The 13993-nt window shown below is 34.0% G+C and overlaps 4 protein-coding genes across 4 annotated transcripts; 3 read left to right on the top strand and 1 right to left on the bottom strand.

Annotated features, from left to right (window-relative positions):
* The first annotated feature begins 546 nt into the window (after positions 1 to 546).
* LOC18022417 (GDSL esterase/lipase At5g37690) lies at positions 547 to 3339 on the top strand. Its single transcript, XM_006405779.2, has 6 exons — positions 547 to 837; positions 1071 to 1198; positions 1293 to 1419; positions 1532 to 1644; positions 2526 to 2775; positions 2989 to 3339. The coding sequence occupies exons 1-6, from the start codon at positions 600 to 602 to the stop codon at positions 3204 to 3206; spliced, it is 1074 nt and encodes a 357-aa protein (XP_006405842.1). The 5' UTR covers positions 547 to 599; the 3' UTR covers positions 3207 to 3339.
* A 2104-nt stretch (positions 3340 to 5443) lies between these two features.
* On the top strand, positions 5444 to 6688 carry LOC18022418 (probable transcription factor At1g61730). The gene is made up of 2 exons (XM_006405780.2): positions 5444 to 5448; positions 5836 to 6688. The coding sequence occupies exons 1-2, from the start codon at positions 5444 to 5446 to the stop codon at positions 6530 to 6532; spliced, it is 702 nt and encodes a 233-aa protein (XP_006405843.2). The 3' UTR covers positions 6533 to 6688.
* A 256-nt stretch (positions 6689 to 6944) lies between these two features.
* Positions 6945 to 8885, top strand: LOC18022419 (ADP-ribosylation factor-like protein 8c). The gene is made up of 5 exons (XM_006405781.2): positions 6945 to 7156; positions 7869 to 7950; positions 8051 to 8205; positions 8296 to 8457; positions 8538 to 8885. The coding sequence occupies exons 1-5, from the start codon at positions 7119 to 7121 to the stop codon at positions 8653 to 8655; spliced, it is 555 nt and encodes a 184-aa protein (XP_006405844.1). The 5' UTR covers positions 6945 to 7118; the 3' UTR covers positions 8656 to 8885.
* Positions 8886 to 9753: 868 nt separating this feature from the next.
* LOC18022420 (15.7 kDa heat shock protein, peroxisomal) lies at positions 9754 to 10561 on the bottom strand. The gene is made up of 2 exons (XM_006405782.2): positions 10328 to 10561; positions 9754 to 10232 (listed from the first exon to the last, which is right to left on the bottom strand). Exons 1-2 carry the CDS (start codon positions 10446 to 10448, stop codon positions 9934 to 9936), a joined length of 420 nt encoding a protein of 139 aa, XP_006405845.1. The 5' UTR covers positions 10449 to 10561; the 3' UTR covers positions 9754 to 9933.
* Positions 10562 to 13993: the final 3432 nt, after the last annotated feature.

The following is a 13993-nucleotide window of genomic DNA, read 5'->3' on the forward strand; positions in this document are numbered from 1 at the left end:
AAACCGAACTGAATAAATACAAATTCATTACAAATTTATATGTATAACCAAACCAAATCTGAACCAAAACTCATTGCGTCAAACTGAATCAAAATCAAAACCAAATTACAAATGGTTTTAGATGATTTCCATTTTTATAAAACCAAAAAAGACCAAAACTAAACCGCAAACTAAATTGCGCACCCCATAGATTTGTATCGAACAAACCGGTTTTAATGCAAGTCTAACCGAACGGTTTTAAGTACACAATTAAAACGTGCACCGATACATTAAACAAGAGCTAGTCTTACGACTCTAACCTAAAGTAGATTTATCACCTGACATCTTTTCCAAACCATGAAATCTTTCTCTAGAAAATTCAGTTTTCTAGAACAATAAAAAAGATGAATGTAAAAACAAATCAAGCAACTTCTATAGTTAAGAAAATACTCACCTAATATATACAAACTTGCTGTTATGGGCATAACCAATATAATTATAAATAATTCAAAATAAACCCATCATCACAACATATATACTTTCAACACTCGTTCACATATATTTCTGTCCAAAATAGCGATCAAGTAACACAAGAAAGACAGAAACAAACACAAAACAAAATGATGATTCTAAGGCTGGCTCTCGCCGCCGTCATCTCCGCCTCCGTGGCCGCACAATCAGCCTCATCGACGTCGCTTATAACATATGTATTTGGCGATTCGTTAACCGAAGTTGGTAACAACAATTATTTGCAATATTCGCTTGCGAGATCAGACTTTCCATGGTATGGGATTGATTTCACCGGCGGCAAAGCTACCGGAAGATTCACCAACGGTCGGACTATCGGCGATATCATATGTACATTCTGTCTCTTTCTCCATATAAACATATACATATAAGTATATGTACACATGCATGATGCATTAATTATCATGTACATATGTGATATGTGGACATCTATACTTATATACATCCTTCACCTTTTATTTTACTATTTACCATTTCTGCTTGTATTCTTGTGACGCATATATTAGATTTTTAAAAATATTTACTCTAACATCCAAAAATATTTATATACATGTTTATTATAGCTACAAAGCTTGGGATTCCATCGCCGCCACCATATCTATCGTTATCACAAAACGACGACGCGTTTCTCAACGGTATCAATTACGCATCCGGAGGAGCTGGAATACTCAACGAGACCGGCCTTTACTTCGTATTACTCTTAGTCATATTTTCTATATTCTATTTAAGAATTTTTTTTAAGATTTAATTGTTTAATATTATTTTTTATATTTTTGATCGAGCAGATTCAAAGGTTGACTTTTGATGATCAAATAATTTGTTTCAAGAAAACTAAAGAAGTTATTAGGGCGAAAATCGGAGATAGAGCTGCGAACAAGCATGTAAATAATGCCATGTACTTCATTGGCTTAGGTATTAATCAAATTTCGACCATTTGGTTTCAAATTTTGTTTTGGTTTTATAGGTCCTTCCCTTTGCAGAGAAGTAATTTTTAATTGCGTTTTTTTTCCATTCTAAATTATAGGAAGCAACGATTATGTAAACAACTTCTTGCAGCCATTTATGGCAGATGGGCAGCAATATACACATGATGAGTTTGTCGAACTATTGACCTCAACCCTACACAACCAGCTTACGGTATTCCGTATTCGAACCGCAACCCGCTTCAGCTTTCATTTTCATTTAGAATATTATTGGGAGATTGATCAGATCAACCATATCAATATTATAGAAATCAGAAAATATATAAGATAAAAAAGTACTCATAATTTTATAGATCTTCTTGATTTCGATAATCTTGATATGATTGATCTCATTGATTGTCCCAAATATTAATCTTGATTTCGATAATCTTGCTAAATTTCATGTACTTGTTACTTGGCTGGACTCGTTCAAATAATTAGATTTATTACTTGTACTTGATCCGGTTATAACAAGTACTCGTAATTTCAAATACTCGTAAAAATTTTGAATACTTAATACTTGAATTTGAAATACTTGATACTTGAATCTTGAACACATATTAAGAAAAACCCTATATCGACAATGATAAATTACACTTGGGTTTTTGGATTTTAATATCAAAGACTCATGTATATGGGATCATGAGTTTTAAAACCACCATACAATTTGTTACAAATAGAGTTTTTTTAAATTTTTGATAGTTTTTAGGTTTAATTTTTGGATTTTAATATCTATTATAGATTTTGTTATTAAAATTAAATAAGTAATAAGTATTTAGTAATAAGTAGCAAATATTTATTTTAATAAGTAACAAGTATCAAGTAATAAGACAAGCTATATTATTGTTTTTTTTCTGGAAACTCAAAATAAAAAATTTACATTTTTATGTTTCTAATCTTCAGTACTTTAATTAGTCTTCACCAATCCTACTTAAGGGTATTTAGTATTCACCTAATAAAAAAATAGTCAACGGATATTTACCTAATAAAATGCTAGTATAAGTTAACTGATTGCTGATTGATTAACCCATGAAATATTTGGGTTTTTGGAATCAGACACTATACAATTTGGGAGGCAGAAAGGTATTATTTCATGGACTAGGCCCATTGGGATGTATCCCATCACAAAGAGTGAAGTCGAAGACAGGCATGTGCCTGAAGCGTGTCAACGAATGGGTAATGGAATTCAACTCAAAAACCAAGAACCTTTTAGAAGATCTCAACAAACGTCTTCCCGGAGCTAAATTCGTCTTCGCCGACACTTATCCTGCCGTTCTCGATCTCATCAACAATCCCACTCGCTATGGTAAGAAAAATCTAATTAATTTCTTTAAATCAAAATTTAGCGTTTGGATTTCTGAACCTTATACGTATTAATGTTATTGATGATAAAAACTAAACAAGTTATTTCGATGATTAGATAATTTGAGTATTTGAAGAAGGTATCGTCGTTTTTTCTTATAAGCACTAGTTTGCGTTTTGTTTCATTAACGCAAATGCGGTTTTACAATGAACGTAGGGTTTAAGGTGGCGAACACGTCGTGTTGCAACGTGGACACGAGCGTTGGAGGTCTTTGTCTTCCCAATTCAAAGATGTGTAAAAACCGTAAAGACTTTGTCTTTTGGGATGCTTTTCATCCGTCAGATTCAGCTAATCAAATCCTAGCCGATCATCTTTTCTCTTCTCTTCTCTCTTCTCCTTCTCCTTCTCCTTCTCCTGCTCCTAACCGCCATTAGTATAGTGTTTGGATTTAATAAATGTACTAAACCAATCTCTTGTCATTTACTCTTTAAACCGGAACTATTTGCTAGACGCATGTGTAATTAATTATATTATTTGTTATTGGTGTAACCAATCGGGACAAGTATGTGTAAGTATCATTTATTATGAGATATAAGTATGGTTTTTGTATGTTTCGTGAAATCATCTTTTCAGAGCTCGCGCGTGTTTAGGGTCCCTGAACATATGTTAAACAATAAATGAAAACTGAAAAGATCTTCGTCATGCAACCAATTAAATATTTGTTTTGTTTTTTACGTTTCTATTGGTTTAAGATTAGAGTCGAGAAAGAATAACTGGATACTGTATCACAAAACTGAAAACGCCAATAAAAGAATCATATTCATTAATTAATAACAGACTCATTACGCAGGACTGGTTTGACCATCCATTTATCATAGATTTAAACTCTTGATCTGTAACCAAAGGTGTAGTGAATTTATATCAACAAATAAAATAGATAAGCTAAAAAACACAATAAATTTGTTTCCAAGAAATATGAATTCATTACATTAACATAACCATTTTATTTTGGTTGAATAACTTCTCATTAAAGAAGAACAGCATCTCCACACGTACTTATTAAACTATTTATAATACCAAATATATCATCTCTTCATTATTAATTATACTTAATTTAATTCAACTTCTATTGATTTTAATAATTGGTACGTAGAAAGTAGAAAATATAAAACATATTTCAAATGAACCACTAATTAATTGATTACCATTTTTCAAACAGCATGCACAAGTTAACGATTTCCAAGGTGACATTTGAAAATTTCGAACCGACATTAACTGAAGAAAAGTGGAGAGTATTAAAATTGGAAGAAATGATTATTGTGTCGCTCAAGATGGATTTTACGTATGACATAATGGATTTGATTAAGTGATGGAGATGCAATGGTGACTTTATTATTTATTTAATTTATCTTATAAATAGATGATTACATTTTGGGTTTTTCTGATAAAATTATGTAATAACTATTGTAATAATATTAAAGTTTTTAAAAATGTTTTAAAAAATGGGTTAGGAAAAACATTATTAACTCACACGTACTTTTTCTGTATATGGATTCATCATCAAACACAAAATTCTTCCAAATATTTGTCTTGGGTCTTAAGGTTTAAACACTTACATCTATTTATTCAATATTCTTAGACTTTTAATAATATGGATAAGTTATGGTCTTCTTCTGAATATATTGAACAAGAATTTTGAGAGAGATGTGATACTATGATCATGGTGTAAGGGAAATAATATTGCAAGATGTTGTAAAAAGTATTCTTTGTGACAAGAAAGTCTAAAACAAATTTATATAGCATGAATATAATAACTTGATTTGGATATTTTATAAATTGTAATGTGCGGTCCGACTAAGATTCTAAAACAATTAACATACTAATTTCTTAACTTTTGTGGTTTTGTTTTTTCAGAATATTGATTTTTTAAACAAATAAAAGATTTATTATTCCTAATTATCAAAAGATTGATTGTTTTATGAAAGATTATTTTTATAATCGTTGCCTATGTCTTTTCATTGGCTTTGTCTTTCCAAACTACTACAAAAGTAATAGATAAGTATCATTTTGTTACAATCTTGTAAGGTTTTATTAATAAATAAATATTTTTCACGTAAAGCAATTTTTTTTGTCAAAAACATTTATTAGAGTATAATAAAAACCTTTTCAGACAATTCTTTAAATTTATGTATAAAATTTTTTAAATTCTCGATCAGTTTTCATTTTTTTAATTAAAAGATGCAGAAAATAAACAAATCTTCTTTAAAACGAATGAATAAAAAATTATAGCACGTAATAATTTCCAAAATGGAGTTTTGTTTAGTTTCCAAGAGAGGCTATATGTTTTAGTCTAATAATTAATATTATTAATTTTCAATTTAATAAATTATTACTGTTAAGAATTAATTTTTAAGGTTAAGTATTGACTTTTCAATTATTTCCAACTACACAAGTAAGATTTGTTTTTATTACTTGTATTTAAATTTTAATATTTATTTATTTCTCAATTATATTTAATTTTCTTTCCAAAAATCATATAACAGATTTTTTTTCTCTTTCGACCATCTTTTCCGTTTAATAAGATACATTACAGAATAAATTTTTCTTAATTATATTAGATTTTTATATATCATTTTGTTACAAGTTTTTAAAATAAAAATATTTTTCACATATGGAGTAAAAAAAAAATTTTGAGTCAAAAACATATATGGAAATCATGAGTGTATAATATCTATAGTAAAAAACATTTTAAAAAAGTATAAAACTTTTTTCAAATCCACACTAAGAAAGTATATGTACTTTTTAAACGAAATTATGATCTTTTAACATTAAAAAATTCACACAAAAAAGTAGGAGTATATGTTTTAGGCTAATAATAATCATCATTGCTATTACTTTTCAATTTAATTAATTATTACTGTTATACTCCATTAAATACCATCTCTCGCCTCTAGGGTATCCATTAAACACTCCTTAAGTTTTTTGGTTCGTCTCTCTCTCTCCAGTTTCATCACTTTGAAGAATCCCGAATCGTCTTTCTCCCTAAAAACTCTCATGGCAAAGAAGGGGCCCAAGCCAAGGAACCTCCTTGAGGGTCAAGCAAGAAGAGAAAAATCCGCCGATATATGAAAGTCTTTGGAAAAAGCACGATGAGAAGTTATTGCTCCAAGGAGCCATCGATTTTGGTGAGTGTCCGTTTGGAGATAAGGAGGGATTTCACCGACAGGTCGAGGGATCAATCAGCTTCGAGGCTAGCACGAACGAGATAATTGAAAAGCTAAAGAGATTAAAGATGAAATATCTCGATAACAAGAGAAAGGGTGTAGAGTCTTTTAAAAAAGCTCACGATGAGTTTTGTTTTCTTGCTTCCAATCATCTTTGGGGACCGGGTGGGATTTATGCGAAGGAAAAGAAGAACAAGACAAGCAAGGCGAAGAAGAAGAACGAGCCAAGCAAGGGAAAGAAGAAGAACGAGACAAGCAAGGTGAAGAAGAAGGAGGAGGTGGTGAAAGAAGAAGAAGAAGAAGATAAGAAAGTGGGGTGGGTTCTTGCAGAAGACTGGTTCGAGAAGTCCTATGTTGTCGGATCGATTGCTGGATCTGGTATCGATGAGGAAGCTGTGAAAGCAGGATGGAGAATGGCACCAATGGAAGAAAAAAAGAAGATTGAAGAAGAGTGGAGAGCGTTGCAATTGAAAGAACTGAGCTTTTTGTCGCTCAAGATGGAGTTTTTGCTTGAGGTAACCAAGATGCTTAAGTGATGGAGATGCAATAAAAATGGCTTTGTTGTTGTGTTTTTGGTTAAGTAGTTTATTTTATGTTATGTTTCTGTTTCGGATTGTTTCTTTTGTGATTTTGTCAATCTGTTGCCTTGAACAAAAAAAAGTTTCACTTTGTTTCTCAGAATATTAATCGATTGTTATTCTCTCTTTTTTTTTGTTTAAGCACCTTAAACACTATTTACTAGGAAAAAGTGTGAGGTATTAAGTACAAGAATTTGTTTAAATTGGTGTTTGTAAAGCGTAGCCAAAATGCATTGGTTCTTGGAAGACTAGCCGAATTGTTTATGATCATTGTTATGTGAAGTTGAAAAAGAAAAAACAAAGGATGGAAAAAGAAAAAGAATTTGTGACATGTAATCTTAGAGGCAACAAAAGCGTGACAGAGAGTTAACACAAAGTGACAAATAAAACCTTAAGGTCCAGATTCTTTCCCTTTACCTCTTCGCTCTGCTTCTCTCATTACCTAGAGGCAAGAAGGGGCTACGAAATATTTCCGAATTTTGTTTGATTCACCAAATTCAAGTATCCGAGTGTTTAATCTTCGAAAAGATCGATTCTTTTTCAGATGGGTCTCTGGGATTCGGTTCTAAACTGGCTCAGGAGGTAGATTTCTCGTTACCCTTGTTTGGATTTGTTATCAAATTAATCTCTTTGTTAATCAAGTTGGTTTAGTAATTTGGTACTTGATTTAGTCGAATTGAGATGGTAGGCTAAAAAAGTTGGTCTTTTTTGTTCTTTCCATTGATAGTAGTTATAGTTTTAGTTTCCTCCAAATATCAATCGTCAAAAAACACCTATTCTGCTCAGAAAGCGTCAAGCTTTTCTTGAGTCGCTTTTATTTTCTTGTTCTGTATACTTTGTTGTTGCGTTATATGGTTTGGTTTCCTTAAGAAATCTCCTTTCTTCTGTGTTCTTGTGTATTAATTCACTTTAGTAGGGTGAGAATTTCAATGCTTTATGAGGTGTTATTATGCATTTTAAAGCTTTTTTATGTGAAAAATCATTGGACTTGACTATGTTATGCATAACAGAGTAGTCTAGTGATCGGATAGTTTAAACACTTTGGATGAGCACAAATTTCTGCAGAATTACCATAAAAGGCTAACTTAGTGTTTGAAGAACAATCATTAACGGTTTAAAAAGTTGGTTTTAGTAGATTAATGATGTTTCGTCTTTTAATACACTCATAATATAGCAGAGTTACTTTTCAAAAACGTGGAAGTGTAATGAATCTTCGAAATGGTAGAAAAATTGGAGTATGAACATCTCTTCAATATTAGTTTTTGATTCACTGGTTGTATGTTGCTTTTGCCAGCTTGTTCTTCAAACAAGAGATGGAGCTTTCACTTGTTGGGCTTCAGAATGCAGGGAAGACTTCTCTTGTCAATGCCATTGCTGTGAGTAAACCTTTATAAGTTTCAGTCCCTAAATATAGTATACTTTCGAACAAGATCTTCTCTAACCCATCTCACTTCTTGTTTCTTTTGAATATTAAAGACTGGTGGTTACAGTGAAGATATGATACCAACTGTAGGATTCAACATGAGAAAAGTTACAAAAGGAAACGTTACCATAAAGATTTGGGATCTTGGAGGACAACGAAGGTTTCGTACCATGTGGGAGCGTTATTGTCGTGGAGTTTCAGCCATTGTGTAAGCTTTTTTCTATATCTTGCAAGATCCATATTACTACTATATTGGTGAAAGTCTTGATGGGTTTTAGTTGTTATGGTAATGTTGCAGATATGTCATTGATGCTGCAGATCGAGATAGTGTACCGATATCAAAAAGTGAATTGCATGATCTGCTAACAAAACCGTCTCTTAGTGGCATTCCTCTTCTGATTCTCGGCAACAAAATCGATAAGTCTGAAGCTATCTCTAAGCAAGCTTTAGTTGATCAACTGTAAGATTCTTTCTTTTGTATAAAAAGCTCGATTTAGAATCAAATCTGAATGCGAGTGTAACTCTGTTTTCATGATGCAGAGGGCTTGAATCCGTAGCAGACAGAGAGGTTTGTTGTTACATGATCTCATGTAAGGACTCTATAAACATCGATGCGGTCATTGATTGGCTCATTAAGCACTCGAGAACCGCTAAATAAACAGTAGACACAGCGAGCTCATCGGTCCAGAGGGATACAAGCTTGTGTTTGGTTTCTTGATGTTGTTTTATTTGTTGAGAATCAATCAGATGTAAATCATGAGCTTTTGGTTTTTTCTTCTTGGTCTTCATCTTGTTATCTTAATCTTGTTTTACAATTCTTCAAAGTTAATTACATTTTGGTGAACATATAAATTTATTACATTTATGACGTATAAATTGTAGTTTTATCCGGCTCATGAAAACTAAGAAAAAGAAGCGGGTTTAATCCTGTTAGTGTCAGAGCTTCCCGGTAGTGGAAATCTGTTTTTCTTAGTGCTAATCTTGTTAACAATTCTTTAAAATTTTCAATTTATTAAATTTTGGTAAATAAACTCCTTTTGGATTTATGAAGTACAAAGTCCAATTTTATGCAAACTTTAGGCTTGTGATGAAAACCAAAAACCGGTTTATTCCAGTTATAGTTCAGAGCTTGCTACTTGCTAGTGATGTAAATAAAACACTTGTTGGGTTTGTAAAAGTTTACATTGCAATTATTATCTGGCTCATGCAAACAGAACCAGGGGTTAATCCGGTCACAGTAAGAGCTTCCTGATGTAAAACTCAAACTTTTTGGTTTCTTATTGATTACTTGATTACATTTCTTAAAACTATCTTGAAAATTTACATTTTGGTAACCATACTTGTTTGATTCATCTAGCACACAGTCGAACGGTAGGACTATCACAACCAAAAACCGGGTTAATCCGGTTTAAACTACAGATTGGTAGTGGTGTAAATCCATAAGTAGTTGGTTTGTTTTTTGGGTCTTGAACTCGTGATCATATAATCATTTTCACAATTCATAAAGTCTTTTGAAATATTACATATTGCTAATCACATTCTAAACGATAATCACAGTGGTGATTAAGTTCAGAGATACTCATATGACAATAATGTGTGATGTTATTGCATGTGCGTTTCATAAAAGATAAACCAACTATAGCCGAAACACAATTAAAATAACCAAACCAAGAGAAATAGAGAAATGAGATAAACCGGCTCATGAAATTATAACCCAGTTTAATCCGGTTAGAGTCAGAGGATGTAAAAACTCAACTTTTTGGTTTCTTATTCTTCAAAAACCGGGTTAAAAACCAGATTACACATTTTTTACACTATCTTGAAATACTACATTTTCGTAACCTTACTTGTTTGATTCATCAAGTACACACATTCCAATTTTATTCAAAAAGTAGGATTATGAAAACCAAAAAAGCGGTTAAGTCCGGTTTAATCTTCAGAGCTTGCTAGTGATGTTGATATTCCTGGTTTTGGAGGATTTGGGTGACATGTCCTTGGGAACAACCACCGTGAGGAGACCGTTCTCAGCGTGGGCTTTGACTTGGTCAACTCTCACATTTTCCGGCAACTCAATCCGCCGGAGAAACTCGCCTTTACCGGAGAAAGCTTCTCTCTCCGCCACGTGCCACACCAAATTCTCTTTCTTTTCCTTCTCTTCCTCCTTCAATCTTTCTCCTCTTATGCTCAAAACGTTTCCTTCTTCAATTGTAACTTTTATATCCTCTTTGTTATAACCTAAATTGATTTTTTTTTTTTCATAATTCTCAATTAGATTCGATAACTTTTAAAAGATTCAGTGCGATTTTTTTTGTGTTTCAATTTGTTTTTACCTGGAACGTTGATTTTGAAGATATGTGCGTTTGGAGATTCCATCCAATCAATCAGAGCCGTTGATCTTCCTGACCATTCATGGAATCTCCGAAATGGATACCAGAATATTCCGTCCGTCATTTTTTTTTCTTTCTCTCTCTCTCTCTTACTTCTTTAGAGAAGCTTATTTTAAGAGAGAGGATATGAGTGAAAGTATTTATCCAGAGTCTAGACTGTTCTTCGTTATCTTGTTCATTATTTTCGTCTCCAGAACATTGGAGAAGACGAAAGGAGAGTGATTGTAAGCTACGATGCGGAGTATAATGCTATTGTGAATATCGATTGATTACAACCGTTGGATGAAACATGTATACTTGGGCTTGGGCCTCTATTCCTTAAATTATTTTGGGTATTGCAGCCCTGTTAGGTTATATAACCAGGAAGCTTTGACTCTAACCAGTTTAAACCGGGTTCCGATTTTGATGAGCCGAATGAAATTGAACTGTATACCTTACTTACCAGAGTAATCTGAGCTTTAAAAAAATATTCTTACTTAGGCTACATCTGAGTTTTTTTTTTTTTTTTTTCGACGAAATAAGAAATTATATTAAGTAAAAATAGAAGAGTTTACATAGTCCTTATAAAGGGAAGATGATAACCACCGAGGTGGTTTTATACAACTTGAATAGAACAAAGTATCACTAGGAAGAGATGTGGCCAAAAGATGAACAGGCTCATTACATTGACGAGATACATAGCAAAATTGTGCTTCTTCAAAACATTCACCCCATTTCCGAATTTCACAACATAGATTGTGGATTGAATAGTCCAAAGACCTTCCATGTAGATTCTGAATCAGCAATTGGCTATCTCCCTCAAAAATACATTTACGATATCCCATTAGTAAGGTGTTTTGCATTGCAGATAGTAGAGCTTTTCCTTCTGCCTCCAGAGGAGAAGAGGATTCTCCTAATTGAGAAGATCCCCAATAAGTGTGTTTTCCCGAAGTGTCCCTTATTATCCATCCTCCTCTAGAAAACCTTGTTGCCTGATTAAATGATGCATCAAAATTGCATTTAAAGAAGGAATCAGGAGGACAGGACCAAGTAGTAGATTTATGTAATTGCTGAGGAAGAACTTCTGTTTGGGTAACCGGTTGAGTAGACGTCAACCATTCTCTTACTTCTGCCATCGCATTAGAAACATCTGTTGAAGGGTTGGGAATGATCCTTCTAAAAATGAGGTTATTTCTTGATTTCCACAAACGCCACATCAGCCAAAAAGGTAGCAACCTTTGTTCTTCTGACAATCCAGAAGTAGATTGATAGTCTAAAATCAACCTGATATTATCCTCTGGCTCATTGTAAGGTTGAGATAGGCAAGGAATAGGCACATTAGCAAGTCTCCAAGCCATATGAGAAATTGGGCATTCAAAGAGGAGATGGTTGATAGATTCTTCTGCCAAACCACAGCGATGACAGGTAGGATCCATATTTATACCTCGCGTACGTAACCGAGAAGAAGTTTCCAAAGCCTTGGAAAGAACTCTCCACAAAAAATGCTTCAATTTTGGAAAAATACGCAACTTCCAAATTTTCCTTTTTATCTGAAAGTCACCATATGGAGGCTGGATTTGATCGTTAAAAGGATCTTTTAACTTTCTCGCCAAATAGTACCCTGTCTTAACCGAGTACTCACCGTCTTTATTGTAATGCCAAATAACCTTGTCTTCTGATGACGAGGAAGATAAAAAAAGAGATTTGATGAGTGTTCTATCTTCCAACTGCAACTGATGTAAAGCTTCCTCATTCCATTTCTTTTGCCCAAATTGGATAGTAACAAGATCAGAAACAAGTTGAGGGTTTTGCCGATCTCCAAAGGCTGGTCTTGGAGGATCCGTGGGAATCCAGCTATCCTGAAAGACTCTTATGTCGTTGCCTGTTCCTACATTGTGACGAATTCCTTTTTTCAGGAGTTCCAAACCCGCTAAAATTGATGACCAACCAAATGATTGACCTCTTTGGGGCTTTGCATCTAGAACAGAGCTTTCCCTATAGTATTTTGCTTTAAACAATCTAGCAAACAGAGTGGTTGGATGCTTTAGTAATCTCCATGCTTGTTTAGCAAGAAGAGCATCATTGAACTTTTCTAGATCCTTAAACCCTAACCCTCCCTCTTGCTTAGATTTTTGCATCTTTTGCCAAGCAACCCACGGAATACCTCGCTTATCCTTGTCTTTCTCCCACCAAAAGCGAGACAACAAACTTGTAATCTCCTGGATAACCCCTTTTGGAATCTTGAAACAAGACATAGAATGGACAGGCATCGATACTGCTACCGATTTCAACAACACTTCTTTACCCGCCGGAGAGAGAAGACGTGAACTCCATGTCGAAGTTCTTTTGTTAACAGCCTCCACAATGTATTTAAACATTTCATTTTTCTTTCTTCCAAACTGCTCTGGGAGACCCAAATACTTACCACCTCCTCCCTGATTTTGGATCTCCAAAATAGATTTTAAACGATTATGTACATCCCCTGGAACTCTAGACCCAAAAGTGATCATCGATTTAGAAACATTTATCATTTGACCCGAACTCCTCTCATATACTTGGAAAATATCTTTTAACGCTCGTGCATTCCTGCTGTTTGCCTGACAGAAGAAAAGAGAATCATCAGCGAATAAAAGATGTGTGATCGGTGGTACACCATTTCCGATCTTGATTCCTCGGATATTACCCTGACGAACTCCTTTTTTAATCAAATGACTGAGGATGTCAGCGCACAAAATGAACAGATAAGGGGATAGTGGATCCCCTTGTCTCAGACCACGTTCAGGCTTAATGTAACCTTTAGGGTTGCCATTAATCAGAACTGAATAGCTGACAGACCGAACCGATTCCATAATCCAATCAATCCTAGTGTCACAGAAACCGAAGGCTCTCATTGTTCTTTCTAAGAAACTCCACTCAACTCTGTCGTAGGCCTTGCTGATATCAGTTTTGACCGCCATATATGTTTTAGACACACGTTTCCGTGACTTGAGAGAATGCATTAGCTCATTTGCGACCAGAATGTTATCTGAAGCCATTCGGCCAGGAATGAAAGCTGACTGCTCTTCAGACACAATTTGATGTAGAAAAGTTTTGAGGCGCATCACCAGAAGCTTGGAAATTATTTTATATAACACGTTGCACAAGCCGATGGGACGAAAGTCAGATAAAGTGACTGGCTTCGAGATTTTAGGGATCATACAAATATTTGTATGATTAACACCTGCCTTCATGGTGCGAGTTGCAAAAAAACGTCTGACTTCTGAGGAAACATTTGTACCAACAATAGACCAGCATTCTTGAAAGAATCTTGCTGTAAAACCATCAGGACCAGGTCCTTTATCTGCTCCAATAGAACATACCGCGTCATAAATCTCCAGGTCCGTGAAATCTTGAATAAGCGATTCATTCATTTCAGTTGTTACTGATTTCTGAAATCCCTCAAAAATAGCTTCACATACAGGAGTGTTGTTGGAAGTATAAATATTGTTGAAAAAAACTTCAGCATGTCGCCCTACTTCAGAATCTCCTCTATATATCTGACCAGATGCATCTTGAATGCAGTGAATTCTGTTCTGAGCATATCTCGTCTTAGTACAAGCATGGTAGTACTTTGTGTTACGGTCTCCAGCT

The sequence above is a fragment of the Eutrema salsugineum genome, unplaced genomic scaffold (genome assembly GCF_000478725.1).
Source record: "Eutrema salsugineum unplaced genomic scaffold, Eutsalg1_0 scaffold_14, whole genome shotgun sequence".
NCBI lineage: Eukaryota > Viridiplantae > Streptophyta > Magnoliopsida > Brassicales > Brassicaceae > Eutrema > Eutrema salsugineum.

Coding starts and splice junctions, on each gene's coding strand:
- LOC18022417 (XM_006405779.2), top strand. CDS start 600: ATGATGATTCTAAGGCTGGCTCTCGCCGCCGTCATCTCCGCCTCCGTG. Junction 838..1,070: donor GACTATCGGCGATATCATAT/GTACATTCTGTC, acceptor TGTTTATTATAG/CTACAAAGCTTGGGATTCCA. Junction 1,420..1,531: donor CATGTACTTCATTGGCTTAG/GTATTAATCAAA, acceptor TCTAAATTATAG/GAAGCAACGATTATGTAAAC.
- LOC18022419 (XM_006405781.2), top strand. CDS start 7,119: ATGGGTCTCTGGGATTCGGTTCTAAACTGGCTCAGGAG. Junction 8,206..8,295: donor CGTGGAGTTTCAGCCATTGT/GTAAGCTTTTTT, acceptor GTAATGTTGCAG/ATATGTCATTGATGCTGCAG. Junction 8,458..8,537: donor CAAGCTTTAGTTGATCAACT/GTAAGATTCTTT, acceptor TTCATGATGCAG/AGGGCTTGAATCCGTAGCAG.
- LOC18022420 (XM_006405782.2), bottom strand. CDS start 10,448: ATGACGGACGGAATATTCTGGTATCCATTTCGGAGATTCCATGAATGG. Junction 10,233..10,327: donor CTTCAAAATCAACGTTCCAG/GTAAAAACAAAT, acceptor AAATCAATTTAG/GTTATAACAAAGAGGATATA.